Source organism: Carettochelys insculpta, chromosome 11 (assembly GCF_033958435.1).
Source record: "Carettochelys insculpta isolate YL-2023 chromosome 11, ASM3395843v1, whole genome shotgun sequence".
NCBI classification, from domain to species: Eukaryota; Metazoa; Chordata; order Testudines; family Carettochelyidae; genus Carettochelys; species Carettochelys insculpta.
The window spans coordinates 22,277,640-22,291,969 of record NC_134147.1 but is presented as its reverse complement, the minus strand read 5'-3'; the positions used below and the strand labels follow the sequence as shown (position 1 = coordinate 22,291,969).

Genomic DNA, 14,330 nt, shown 5'->3' with positions numbered 1-14,330 from the left:
TTCCCAGTTTATAACGTATCCATTCTGTGTAGTGCAGCCATTTTAAGTAAATAGAAACAACAAGACTATAGACACATTTGTGTGTGTTGTTCACACATCTAGATCTTCACACATTTACAGCGGTGTCCTGATGTTACTGGTTTATTTGTTTTATTTAATATAAACACTCATTGTGGATAAAGAATCTGAAACCATTCTGCTGCAATGATCCACAATAAGTGTTGATCCTAAATAAACCTAACAAACCAGTAACACCAGAACATCAGTGTAAGTATATTTACCATTTGCATGAAGTGTTGTAGCACAGCAGAACTATACTGTGGTGTTTATTTAATCACCATTAGTAGAAACAAAACTTACGTCCAGTGAGCCATGTTCGTGATGCTCACTTAATACAGTACAAAGGTGAATTTCAAATCAAGAGCCAAATAGTGTTGCACACAGATTTACTGGACATTAATAAGAAACCATGTGGCAGTGGCATACAATTCATTTATTTTCAAGAAACTACTTTCCATTGCAAATTCACTAAAAATTTGGACTTTACCTGCACAAACAGACTGTTGCTTTCATCACTCACTGGTATTCTAACAGAAGTTCTAGTTTCATTGACCTAATGCAGGTAGAAACCCCCCCACACCCCAGGAAAAAAAATGATGCACATGCATTATACAAAGGAATAATTTAAAAAGAATACAAAGTAAGCAAAAATATATTTAAAGTAGTGATCAGGTTTAACACTATAATATACCTCTGTTGTTTTAAGTGATTATTATAACACTTTAAAATCTGACCTCTTGATTAATTTAATTTTTTCAAAATATTTCAGTATGTAACCAGCATTACAAATAAGTCTGAATTTAGAGGAAGCTTATCTAAACAACCTACAGTACTGTATTACCACCTTACAGTCTATTATCCCATTTTTCCCCTAGAATGTTCCCAACTTGAAAATATTACAAATCAAAGCATTTTTAAAATCTTAAGACTATGTGGGCAAAACCATGACATAGAACTAAGAAGAAGAGAGAAATGTTTGGTCAGTGAGTGCTGCAGACTGTTGACCAGAGTGTCCAAATTAGAATAACTCCCATATTCAGGCACTGGGATTTTACCCAATTCTCTTACCCACACACGCCACTGCCCCCGCCCCCCGCCTCCAATTGCCACCTTTTTGGGAAAAAGGCCCAAACTTATTGAAGCACAGCTCTTCTGAAATTAGCTGTCACTGTCCTAGAACCCAACACGCAGACTTCATTTCATTGCTTGCTAGCCTGTTCCTCTAATTTGCCTGAAAAAAGCACGTCCCCTTGCTAACTTGGTGAAAAGAGTTGTAGTGTAGATTGCCATAAAGGAAAGGAAAGGAAAAATAAAAGAAATTGGATTTGCCATTTTTAGGTATCTACAAGAACATGTGTGGTTTTTAATATTACCCTGCCATATATATAAGAAAAATACCTTCGTAATCAAATCCCTTTCAATAAGTATATCACATGTCTCACACTTGTAGAGAAGTATGGCATATTTGGTCCCAAGGCTACTTGTTGTAAAATTCACTTCCACTTCTGCCTCTGTTTTACATAGAGTTATATTTGGATTCCACAGACTTCCTGTGGGTTGTAAAGAACACAGTTTAAAATTCTTAAAAGCTGTCTACATGCTAAAAGAAGGTCCACTGTGAATGTAGTGCTCATAAAAGGTGCCAGACTGACAGCTGGAGACTAGCCTGTTTGGAAAGCATGGACAGTGGCAAAACAATTGCCCCGCGGTGGCCCGAATCCTGCTTAACAGAGATAAGCTCTAGAAGGGAGGAAAAAAATGGCTAAACTCCACACCCTTTATGTTTGGCCTCTCTGATGAAGTCTCTTAGGTGGTGAGAGGGGTCTCAGAGGAGCTAGTCAAAAAAAAGTACTAGTCAAAAGAGTGGTTGGTCAAAATAGCTATGTTGCAGCTGTTGGTTGTGTTCAGGTATTGAATTTCAAAATAAAAGAATATTCTGCACATTTAATACTCAAATTCAGAACACATTTTAATGCCCTCCCTGCCATATGTTGCCTGGAATTTCTTTGCCTCATCTAAAGTGCCTGTCCAATAGTAACTGAACTCTACCAGCTCATAAAAACATGCCAAATTAACCTCTCAATCCCACAGTATATTAGAGTGGGAAGTATGGCAATATCCTCTAATATAGACTGTGCCTAGTGCAACTTTAGCAATGTACAGGATTCTCAGACATCAGATTTCAGGGGATTCAAATTTGGGACCAGAAGCAAGATTCAGATTTATGTCTCTGTTTCCAATCTAAAAGAGTTGCAGCCTTCAATCCATCCTCCACATCTGGGATTAGGTTTGATGTATGAGTCAGATTTGATATCACACACAAGAGACCTGATATCAGCATAATGCTATCACATTCTTTATCAAAAAGAATGTCCATAAGGATAGAGGGATGGCTATTTGCCAAAACTACTGGGGACAAGATAGTTTGATTTCAGTATGCACATGTTTGCACGGGATTTTTTAATTTAATCAGTCTCAAAAGGCAGGCAGTCCCTTTGGGCCTAGTCAAGATGTGGATAAATATAATCTTGTTAAGTATTATGAGTAGTTTTCTTTCTTTTCCATCCCCAATCCTTTCCTTTTAAGTACATTAAAGAGTTTATAAATTAGAAAATAAAAATTTAGACTGTCCATATTGCTATATTTGTGAAAATAAATCCAAGGATACGTCTATTGCACTTACCCATTTCTATACAAGTTTTTCTGTATTTCATTAGATTATCTTTACAACCTGTGGATTGCATATATATATATATATATATTTAGCAAATATTATCATCTCTTTGCATTTATACATTTCCATTGAAGTCTATCACATACACATATGAAGTTATTCGTCATCCACAAACTAAGTATCACAACTAGAGTTAATTGCTTTCCTGGTCAGGTCCATGAACAGCACTCTTATCTTCTCATTTAGCACTCCCATTTTGGAAGAATCAACATCCTTCTCCCCTATCTCAGCCTCTGCTCCTGTTTGCAGGTAACTGTACTGCAGACACATGGTTTTCTTAAGATAAAATCTTCTGGTGACAACTTATGAACCCAAACAAAAAAACAAAAATCACCTTGAGGTCTTTCTGATAGCACTAGAAGCCTCTTCACAAGCAATACATGCATTTTACCAAAATTAAAAAAGCCCGTTTAATTGCTTCCTATGTTTTACATCATCTACATACCAGCAGTCAAAATCAACGCAAGAAAAGACAAGACACAGTGGTTTAAAACTAAAGTGAACAAAGTGCTTTTTAAAGATGCCAAAGTGACAGCCCTGGAAGTGTACAATCTTCTGTCCACAGAACACATGGAGCAGCAGCGTTTTAGTGTTCTTGAGGGGCGGTCCACATTTAGATGTGAAGATAGTGTGGATACCCATGGAAACATTAACCTCTTTCTGAGAGCCAAGGTGGATGCCATTTACTGTAATATCACTTGTGATGGTGCCTGTTGTGATATGGCAACCCTGTCACTAGGAACTGGACAGACCTCAGCTACTCATTTCTCAGAGTTACAAAACAAGGATCACTCAGATTCACTGGAGCCATCTGGCCCTGCTTTTTGCCATACTAACTTGTTACCAACATGACTTATAATTTCAGAGAAATCTTAGTATACTTGATTAGTTTATTATTAAGAACAAAAAGACTAAAGGGAGGCATAGGTGTGGCATTCAAAAAAAATCTACAAAGCCAATAGTTTTCTGCACTGAAAACCTGACTTTACCTGTAAAAAGAAAAAGAAAGAAAGAAAGAAAGAAAGAAAAAGAATTTGGAAGGAAAACGAATGTATTATTAAAGCTGAATTTATTATCTTTTCAGCTACATGCAGTTGGTTTAAACATAAAAGTACACACATCCATTGTTGTTATTCCTAGCTTTTCAGAATATCCTGTACATTGAAGTCTGGAAAGAATTTAGTATGATACATGAGATTTTCTTATGAACCAGGTTAAAGACAGCCTGGTGAATTACCTGGCGAAATTAATGTTATGGATTTTGATGGAGAATCCTCATATATATTTGCTGGAGGAAGGTTGTAAGCACTTATAAAATAAGTCATATCTGGTTCTACAGGGAATCCAATGTAGTGGAACTGCCACTGAAATGAAACAATGAAAACAGCAATTTTCAGGGTTAAATTCCTCTTTCAGATATGCTCGGCAGCCCCAATGAACTCCTCTGAGAGCTGTGCTGGTATAACTAAGAAGAGGATTTTCCTCTCAAATTACTGAATACTGAGAGAGATGTACATAGAAACAGCAAAAGATAGAATTTCAAGGTGCACAGAATCTCTGAGATACGTGTGGCTGTGAAACTTTTTTGTTCTTAAAAGCCTGATATCAAAAATAATTGAAGTAATTTTTCCAACAACAGTGTGTGCCTGGTAGAAGAGTAGATTTCATTTCTAATCCTATATGCTTCAGACAAACTGTATTCAGAATAACAAATCCAAATCCAGCTTTGAAAACCCAAGATTTCTCCTCATCTTAGTAACAATTAAAAAAAAAAAGTTGGAAAAATCCATGAGACTGATCATTCTCATCACTTTCATCCATGAGAGCCAGATCAGGCTTAGTCGGGGGATAGAACTGCAGATCAATAGCTGCCCACCAAGCTGTCTGAGTTCCTCAATCTCTTGAGCTCCAATCCTACACTCCAGTTGTGAATTTTTAGTGAGGTGAGAGAGCAGTTTGGAAGGAAGACTGCCATACACGATATTACCCTCTGTCCCCGATAACAAAAATGAAATACTGAACAAGTCTGTATTATCTCATATTAGGTGCCCCTCTGTACTGGGAGATCCAACACACATGGACAGTCTTAGGGAGACATCGTGTCATGGTTAAATGCACAATCAGGTCTTCTGCACAGCTTTACCCTCTTCCATTGTCTGAAAAAATGCAAGTTTGTATAGTTAAATCCCTGTTTTATTAAATTTTCACTAGGAGCCCAATGCACACCTTTTTTCTTCCCCAGGCCTCTACGCATTAGCTGTGGCACAGAAGAATAATCTGGCCATAGTTTTTAAATGATACCTCCCTACTCTCTAACAACAACAAATGACAAAATAATCACTTATAAAAAAGAAACGTTCTTACTCTTCTATTCCCAAACATGGTTTGACTTTGAAACTTCTCTGTGTAATTGCACCGAATACACTCAAAATGCTCTTCCGTTCCTTTACTTGTCACACAGATCTTTGTGGCTCTCAGTTCTTTGATGCTAGCTGGTAGTAAAGAAGCAAAATTGTGGTATTCACAGATATAAATTCATATTCACAGATACAAATATCTGCATAGCTCTTTGCTGCTCATACATATAAAATAAAATAAACCTTGTTCAGTAGTCAGCAGAAAAAACTACAGAGGCAGTAGTGGAACAAGGATGACTGGGATGGTGGCAAAAGGTTCCTAGAGCAGCAGACTTCCCGGCTCCCGACAGAAGCCTGCAATCTAGACATAGCCTGAGTGACACCAGCATTTACTAATCTGGTGGTGGTGTTTGTTGTATCAGTCAAATTCCAGTCTGAATGTCATTATGCTAAATCCTTTTGTTATTGGTATGGACTAACAGCAAAAATAAAAACTGTGGCTTCAGTTCTGTTAGTCACATTTACATCTGATGCCAACTGTCCATACTGCACAGCTTCCCTGATCTTGATAATAAGCCAATTAGAGCAATTATATTTTAAGGTAGTTATGATACTCTCTAAGACTTTGCCCTATTTACAGTATAAACCATGGTCCTAGCTATCACCATGTTTTTGTAGTAACTCATTCATGGCAGACTCATCCGACTTCCTCAGTCAACCCCAGAAGATTATTCATGAGATTTTTTTTCTTCTACAACATTACAAGGGGAGGCATAAAACAAAATCTGAGTCCAGCTGGATTCAAAAAGGCAATCTCTGACAGTGGTACAGCAGCTCCTACAGTGATACATATTTCAGAATATGCAGAGTTCTGGTGGTTTTTGCCAAAAATGAAAATTGCTTAAAAATTCATTTTTTTAGTACAAAGCAATGTCTCATATCTACAATTGTATTTCTATTACATTTTTCATTCATGACTATCCTTTAATTTTGTGTGCACTGGCATATGTTAAGAATTGCCATAACAAAGATCACAGCAATAATGATTAAACATGAGTTTGCAGTTCTCAAAGTTCATTGCAGTGCAACCCCTCTTTTGACAACAAAAACGACAACATGACCTCACATGGAGGGCAGTTTAGAACACAGCATGAGCCCTTCCATCCCAGGCTGAAGCCTCAGCAAGTCTAATGCAGGCTCTGCTGAACCCATTAAAATGAGGTCATGACCTACTTTGGGGTCTTGACCCATAGTTTGAGAAATTCTGTTAGCAAAAACTGCACAATCTGGATCCCCATGATCATACTTCAATACCACAGTTAAAGGACATAAATCATACGCTGGGGGTAGGGAGAATGGGAGGCAGAGGAATTTAAAAAGGAACAAACAATGACTTTTAACATTGTGGCTTGTTGGTCAGACAGCATGTCTGCAACAGATTAAATGGAATTATCACATGTTCATGGTCTCAACCAACTTCCCATGTGACAAGTGTCCACATGAGAAAATTCACCAGCACAGTAATCAATAACAGACACCATAGTTGGCAGTTTCTATGGAGAAGCTAAGTGTCTAATTGGCCATGTAGGCAGACTTGTGCTTAAAAGTCGTTCCTCCAGGGCAAGATTGAGGCAAGATGGCATGGAAGCATAAAGAAGCTTTCACTGACACTCTTCCCATTGTGTGCTTTGGTGGACACTGGTGTTCAGGGTTATTAATGCAACATGCTTCACAAGCACTAAATTCACAAGGAAATTTTACATTGTATAGCCTTAAGTACTTGGGTGCAACACCTACCATCCATGCTGAGGCTCCAGCTGATATTTATAAGTAGGGATCTGACATGTGTCTCCACTTCTGATTCAATTAACTGGGCACTGAGATTATGAAGATCTGCAGGTGTTAGATTGTGCCACTTTCTCAACTCATGGGCAGGACCTTGTGAGGAGGGGTAAACGTAAGTTAAAAGTAGAACAGCTACCTACCTATTTAAATGTATTCTATACCCGTCAAGCTGTCTGTGAATTCTACTAGTATTTTCATTCACACTTAGTGCCTCAGAAACAAGAATTTATTATTTAGAAAACCATTCTTTTCCCATGCACTTTGAAACTGTTTATTTCAAAGACTCTGATTCTTTGTTCTCATGTGACTAAATGACACATTTTCTCATGCTGTGAAACTTCAAGCATATGATCTTATGATCAAGCATAAGTTTGAAAATCATGCACATGGATGACATTTGCAGTGTCTTTCCTGTATTAATAAGCACATTTAACCATATTTATAATAAAACAGGTTTTTAAATCAAGAAAAAAAATATGGAGGGGGTGATGTCCCCCCCAGTAGCACGATCACAAATGAGATACCCTGAGGCCCTAAACTAATCCTGTTCTTGAGACAATATTTTAAGCTGGAACAGTGTAGCCATACTCAATGGCCACATCTACACAGCAGAGATCTTTCGAAAGTAGCCCTATGGTAAGATCTCTTCCAAAAGAACTTCTTTTGAAAGAGAGTGTGTCCACACATGAAAAAGTGGATCAAAAGAGTGATCTCTTCTTTTGAAAGAGAAAGTCCACACGCTTTCGAAAGAATGGGTTAGGGATCAAAAAATCAGGTGCCTTGAGGACTTCTTTCAAAAGAAGGGCCTGCATAGTGTCTGTACACATTTTGTTAGGAAAGAAGCCTTCAAAAGAAGGCGTTCTTCCTGAAACAGGAGTGGAAGAGCACTTTCAAAAGGAGTGCTGCATTTTTTTCGATTTACCTTCAAAAGAAAGTTTTTTGTGTGTAGACACTCTGTGGTATCTTTTGAAAGAGCCCACTTCTTTTGAAAAAAATCTTTCAATCTTTCATAGTGATGCAAAATTAGAACCAAGTGTACTCTAAGAGGCAGATCCTCAGGTAGTGACATAGCTCTGCTGAAGTTAGTGGCATCACAAATTCTGGCACTGAATATTACAAAAGGTTAATGAAAAACATCAATACAGCTACACAGCAGGAGTCCACAATTTTAAAGAAAATATTCTGTGATATTTTTTCAAAACCATAAAAGAGAGAAAATCCATCCTACTGTAAACAGTGCCTCTTATCACACAGAAAAAGAGAAAGTATTAAAAAAAAAAAAGCCACATTAACACCAAAGTGGTTGGAACAAGGCTCATGACATCCAGTAACGCAGTACAAAACATATTCTATAGAGTTTGTGTCAATTACTGAGAAGTTTACTGAGAGACACAGACAGCTATTTTTAAGTAGGTACTTCTTTTAACAGTGTAAAGAGATCCATTTTATTATACCTACCAGTTTCAAAACCACACTTAATAGACTGTTAAAAAAAAAAGAAAAAAAGCATTAAAATGAACTGAATGCAGACAGGTCTAACGGAATTCTCTATATTTTTAACTTAGTAAAATCTCACATTTAAAAAGACAGCATTAACATGAAACAAAACCATACTTCTGCCTGAAAATTATGCACACAGTATACATAAAAGCACTGTCTAAAATTTCTAAAACTGAAATAAATCACAAAATATAATTTTTGCCCTTTTCAAAACAAAGGTTTCTTTACTTTAGATAAAAATAACCTGTCAAGTGTATAGTCAGTATTTTTCCCCTGTAGGCAGGTCAGCTTTTCCTTGCTGCAAAGACTTTAAAACATTGATAAAAGAGAAGAAAAATCCATATAAGATATTTAAAGATTTTTAAAATTCACGTTATACCTTTTAATGTATGTATTGCCATCAGAAAGTGCATCTTTAAGTCTTTGTTTCAATCATTTCTACAGGATTCTAACTCTGTAAATTGGCTAGTCTGTGTCTGTTATTTTGCTGAATTGACTGCTATAAAACATGACATAATATCTTGGGTTTTGTTTTTTTCTTTTCATTCTACATTTTACATATCTTATTAATAGCACAGTTGTACTGCCATGATGTAGTCCTGTAACTAATGATACCTGAACATGACAGAGTATCTTCCAGCACTGACCCAGAACAGAAAATCCTAATTACGTGAAATGTTTGTTAGCAAAATGTGGTCACTTCAAACTGACACCTTTTAACATAGGGACAAATAGGCTAATGGAAAGTATCAGAGTCTGAATAAAAACACAACCAGGGCACACATAGGCAGCACATACCAAAGAACCTGCCACCTATTTATCTAGTACAATTTATAGGGCAATGAGGCCTAATTATCTGGAGCCAGGGTTTGAGGAACTGTTGTGATTGAATGTTCAGGGATTTGGGTGCAACAGGAGCTTCTACTGCAGTAGTTAAAACTTTTTAAAAAGTATTGGAAGGCATATAAATACTCTGGAGTTTAAACCGATCTCTATCAATATGAGGCTTTAAGTTAGGATGATGTCTTCATACTGGGTATATTATTCAAATTCTGCCTACTGCTAGTCTTCCTTTGCCTGACAGAAACATCAGAGGCTGACCATTTTTGGAGATAGGATACTGAACTAGGTGAACCACAGGTGTGATCTAGTATGCCAGTTCAGACTTTACTGAGAAGAGCACAGCCTGCTCTTGTGCTTGTCATACATGCATATTAGCTTCTCTCTGATCACTCTTCCGCCTCTCCCTTCCTTATGACTATCATCAGGCATTCTTGGGAAAGCGAATGACATCCCTCTACCACTGTTGATAGCAAATGGAAGCAGACTCTGCAGACCTAAGGTAGTGTCCCACTCAGATTGAGAGGAATGCAGCACAGCTATCACTCCATCCCTTTCTAGTGCACAGAACATCAGCCCCTTTTTGCACCCTCAGATTGGAGTGAGAAGCTCTTCAACTCCATTAGATGGGGAATGGGTAGAAGTGGAAGAGGGGTGGATTATCCTCCCACCTAGTACCTTACCGGCCAACCTTGTCCCCAAGATCTGCAGCTATTCAGCACCAAGCTCAGCAGGATACTCGCTGCCAGAGTCATCTCTACTTGCAGGAGTGATGCACCCTGGCTGAAATTCTCCTCTGCTCTTCCTGTGACCTTACTTGCAACAAATCACTGAAAGCTGGAGCTCAGTAGCAAGGATGTAGCATCTCCTCCACCTCCCTCACAGCTAATGTATTATTTATTACAAGCCTTTCCCCACCCACTCCCTCAGATTTGGCCTGTCAGCGAGTCTAAAAACACTGCAGTAAAAACCAACCCTAAAGAGCTGTGGCTAAAAGCCAATACATAAACAGAAGTAATATACATGCTGTAACCTAGAGAAGTTGATTTTCAATGCACAAGGGAGCTCAGAGCAAAGCGTGGCTTCTCACCACCTCGAATCTTTCCATTGTGCCTACTTCTGCAGAAAGAGCTCTACCATTCTGGGAAGAGCTAGTCATTTAATTAATAAGACAGAATCTCTCAGTGTGTTTTTGGCTTTTTACTCTTTGCATGTCTCCTCTTTTGGATTTTAGAGCCACTTACCATGGACAGCAGTGGAGTGGAATGGCCAAAGAGCCATCTAATAATTCCTTCATTTATGAATGAAAAGTGGCTACTGTGCCCCTGCCCTTCAAGGAAGCCTATAATTGCCCATAGCTTAGAAGACACCTGCTGGCAGCCAGCACTACATTCCAATAGAGGACATAATGTGAACTATCCAATAACTCAGCAGATTTTATGCTCAAATATCTTCCCTTTAATTGAGAAACATGGAGATATTCATATCATAACTCATAGAAATGGAAGGGACCTCAAGAGGTCATTGAGTCCAGTCCCCTGCACTCACAGCAGGACCTATCACCAACCCTGAGGTAAGTAATTATCAAAAAAAAAAAAAGACTAGAAGAAATGGGGATTTATTTAATATTTAATATTATATTCAGTGTTTGAATGCTTGATTTGTTATTTACAGTTACTTCTACATGAGAGATTAGGAGAAGCGTCTCTGCAATGTGGGCCCCATATTAGCTTGGGAAACTACCGTGGTCCAGTAAGTTTTAGCATTCTGTTCTTGTCTCTTTTACATCAGAAGTTTATAAAAGACTGTTCTGTGTAAATGTTGGAGGGGGAAGGGGAGAGTCTGTTGCAGACAGATGCTGCAGACTAGGTTTTCTACTAGTAACTGAGAAAGGCTGCGAGTAAAATGGAAACCTTGCCAAGAAGACAATTTGTTCCCCATGGTTTCATGAGAAGTTCCACGTTTTTTTGTTTTTTTTTTTAAAGGGAGGCAGTCCTGGTTAAGTGTTCTTCTTGTATTCTGAAAGTATTTTAAGAGTTGTAGAAATAGCATTCAGCTTTCGTAAATCTCTGAAAATGGATGCTACTTCTATAAATCCATAAGGGAACCTCACTTATGGAGTGTATGAGAGGCTAGATTATGATTTACAGATTAAATAAATTGCTGTTTAAGGGGACCAGGAAAGCAAAAAAAAAAAAAAAAAGTTTGAAATCGTATTTGCTCCTTTACAATGTATAATAAAACTTTTTACAGTTTCTTGTTCCTGTTTTTTTTAATGTTAGCGATGTCAAAAAGATCAAGTCCTAGCTTTTTCCCCCTACTTGACTCCTCAACTAAGAAGAAAAACCTATTTTCTGACCATAACAAAAGGGACAAATGTGTCTATCTCAGAGCTTTTCTTTCAAGTCTTTTTCAGGCAGGGTTGCCACCTGTCAGTAAATTTACAGACAGTCCATAAATTATTAACCAAAATTGGACTTGTCCGTAAAGGCCGTAAAAAAATTTAGGTGTTTGTTAATTTTGTAAAAGTGCAATAAAATTTCAAGAAACAGCAATTAATTCTGTGTTGCTTCAGCCATTTCACTGCAGAGTAATGGAAACTGGACATTTTAGTTGTTCATTTAGCTCAATGGGTGAAGTGATGTAATGTGAATCACATGATCCATGTGATGTTATCATCTACATTATCCCACCGAGTTAATGCTGGCACATTGGCAACATAAATAACTAAATGAAAGGGAGTTAAATAGCATATTGTCTTTGTGATGTATGAATGACAATGATTTGGCCATCTATGTTGTCTTAATATAGTATAAAAATTATGTCCGTAAAAATATTTGTCTGTCCTTACATTTTTCCCATTTTATCCATAAACGAAATTTCTGTGGGTTGGCAACCCAATTTTCAGGTGTTTAAGTCAAATATCATTTAAAGTCTTCCCCTAACAATATGCCTTACTGACTTGATTGTATGCCATGCATACAGCATGTGTGGAATTTTATTACTGCTCAGTAGATCATAACTGATTATCAGACATCATTATATTACAGTCCATCTTGCTATTGCTCCATACTCATGGCAATTCACCATTAATAATTCAGTCTACTTCTTGTGTCACCTGAATATAATGTCAGTGATTTTGACATAATTTACCTATTGTTCAACACACCAATTTATGATGCCCAGTAGGATCAGGGCAATGTGGTCTGTTCTGACAGGATTAAACATAGACAACTCTCACTAACATTCAGAGATATTATTCATTCATAGTGATGGAAAATTAGAACCAAGTGTACTCTAAGAGGCAGATCCGAGGTAGTGACATAGCTCTGCTGAAGTTAGTGGCATCACAAATTCTGGCACTGAATATTACAAAAGGTTAATGAAAAACATCAATACAGCTACATAGCAGGAGTCCATAATTTTAAAGAAAATATTCTGTAATATTTTTTCAAAACCATAAAAGTAGTTCAACCAAATAACTAATCACCCATGACATTCCATTAAAAATAAAAATATCCCTGGATAGAAAGCAAATAAATACTGGTCTATATCAAGCAAGAAATATTCCATCCATTTCTGTATTTTCAACAGAACAGAAACATCTGACTGATTCATCATTGGCTTATTCCCTGCTTTTACTGCTTTAGATTTTTGCCACACCAGTCACAGCTGTTATTTTTAATTACTGTGGACTAGAAAACTATAACTTCACGATTATCAGGAATTTGTTTCTTTTATAATATACTTGACATTTGTAGAACACATTTTAAAAATTATTTTTTCTGGCATTATTTAAAACTAAGCTTTCACTAAGTATTTTTCTTCAACTTCATCAGAAGCCAAAGTGAGTAACTAGTTTCTGTGATACATTCAGATCCTGATTTCTTCTAACATGGCTGGAAACACTGAAATCAATTCAGTTATATAAAACCTTTTTATGAAAAAAAAATCAGCCTTCCACCTCCACTGCTGAGAAATGCACAACTGTCTGTATATCTTTTATCTGACAGCAGATCACCCAACCACCAAGATACAATAGCTGCTATCATTTATGACTACTAGGTCATGCTAGTTGTAAGAGCAGAGGGGGAGACAATTTAGAGTTTCACTTCCCTAGACTTCATGTTCAGGTGGATTTTGCAGCCTAATACTATGGTAATTCCAGGAATTCTATTGTCTGGTGTATCACTATAAAGAACACAAAATTTCAGCCAGGTAATTAGGGCCCTACCAAATTCACTGATATGAAAAATGCACCACAGGCTGAAAAATCTGGTGTCCTCCTGGGAAATCCATCCTTTTGTTTGCTTTTACCCTATATTATATAAATTTCAAGGGAGCAGACCCACGTTTCTCAAATTGGAAGTCCTTACTCAAAAGGGAGTAGCAGATGGCTCACAAGCTTACACAGTATTACCACCCTGACTTCTGCACTGCCTTCAGAGCTGGGCAAGTGGAAAGCAATGGTTGTAATGTTGGCCATGTGTTGCCCTTGCTTCTGTACTGTTGCTTTCATACCTGGGTGGCCAGGGTGTGGCAGCTGCTGACTAAGGCCCAACTTTACAGATGGTAGCGTAGAAGTAAAGGTGATAATACCATATTAGGCCATTGTTACTTTTGTGCAGCAGCTTGCAGTAGATCAGGCTTCAGAGCTTGATTCCTGGCAAGCAGCCACTGGTCTCCACTCCCCAGCTCTGAAAGCCATGCTGCTCCCAGCAGCTGTGCAGAAGGAAGGGTAGCAACAGTGCAACTGCCATGCAATTACTTGGGGACCCACACACCTTCCTTTTTGGGTCAGGACCCCTACAATTACACCACCATAAAACTGCAGTACGAAATGTAGGTTTTACAAATCCCATGAGTGTGAAATTGACCAGTGTGGCCCATGCATTTGATAGAGCCCTACATACAACAGTTTGGGCTGAAAACTATTACTTTGAGAGACACACTTGTCACTTGTTTCTATGACGTTCTGCAGCCAGAGAAGTGGC

At 37.7% G+C, this 14,330-nt stretch overlaps 1 protein-coding gene across 2 annotated transcripts in view; it reads right to left on the bottom strand.

Moving 5' to 3' along the window:
• Positions 1–10,106, bottom strand: part of IL17RB (interleukin 17 receptor B) — a 29,008-nt gene extending 18,902 nt beyond the window's left edge. Inside the window, exons 1-8 of one of the 2 annotated variants that reach the window (XM_075006087.1) lie at positions 10,020–10,106; positions 8,455–8,479; positions 6,949–7,089; positions 5,159–5,286; positions 4,032–4,158; positions 2,744–2,791; positions 1,459–1,610; positions 548–613 (exon numbers count right to left, since the gene is read on the bottom strand). In XM_075006087.1, coding sequence (XP_074862188.1) covers positions 548–613; positions 1,459–1,610; positions 2,744–2,791; positions 4,032–4,158; positions 5,159–5,286; positions 6,949–7,089; positions 8,455–8,479; positions 10,020–10,091 — 759 coding nt within the window. In that variant the 5' untranslated portion in view covers positions 10,092–10,106. Of the gene's footprint in view, positions 1–547; positions 614–1,458; positions 1,611–2,743; positions 2,792–4,031; positions 4,159–5,158; positions 5,287–6,948; positions 7,272–8,454; positions 8,480–10,019 lie in introns of those variants that run through there. The other variant, XM_075006086.1, reaches the window with a different exon arrangement.
• Between the last annotated feature and the right edge of the window lie 4,224 nt (positions 10,107–14,330).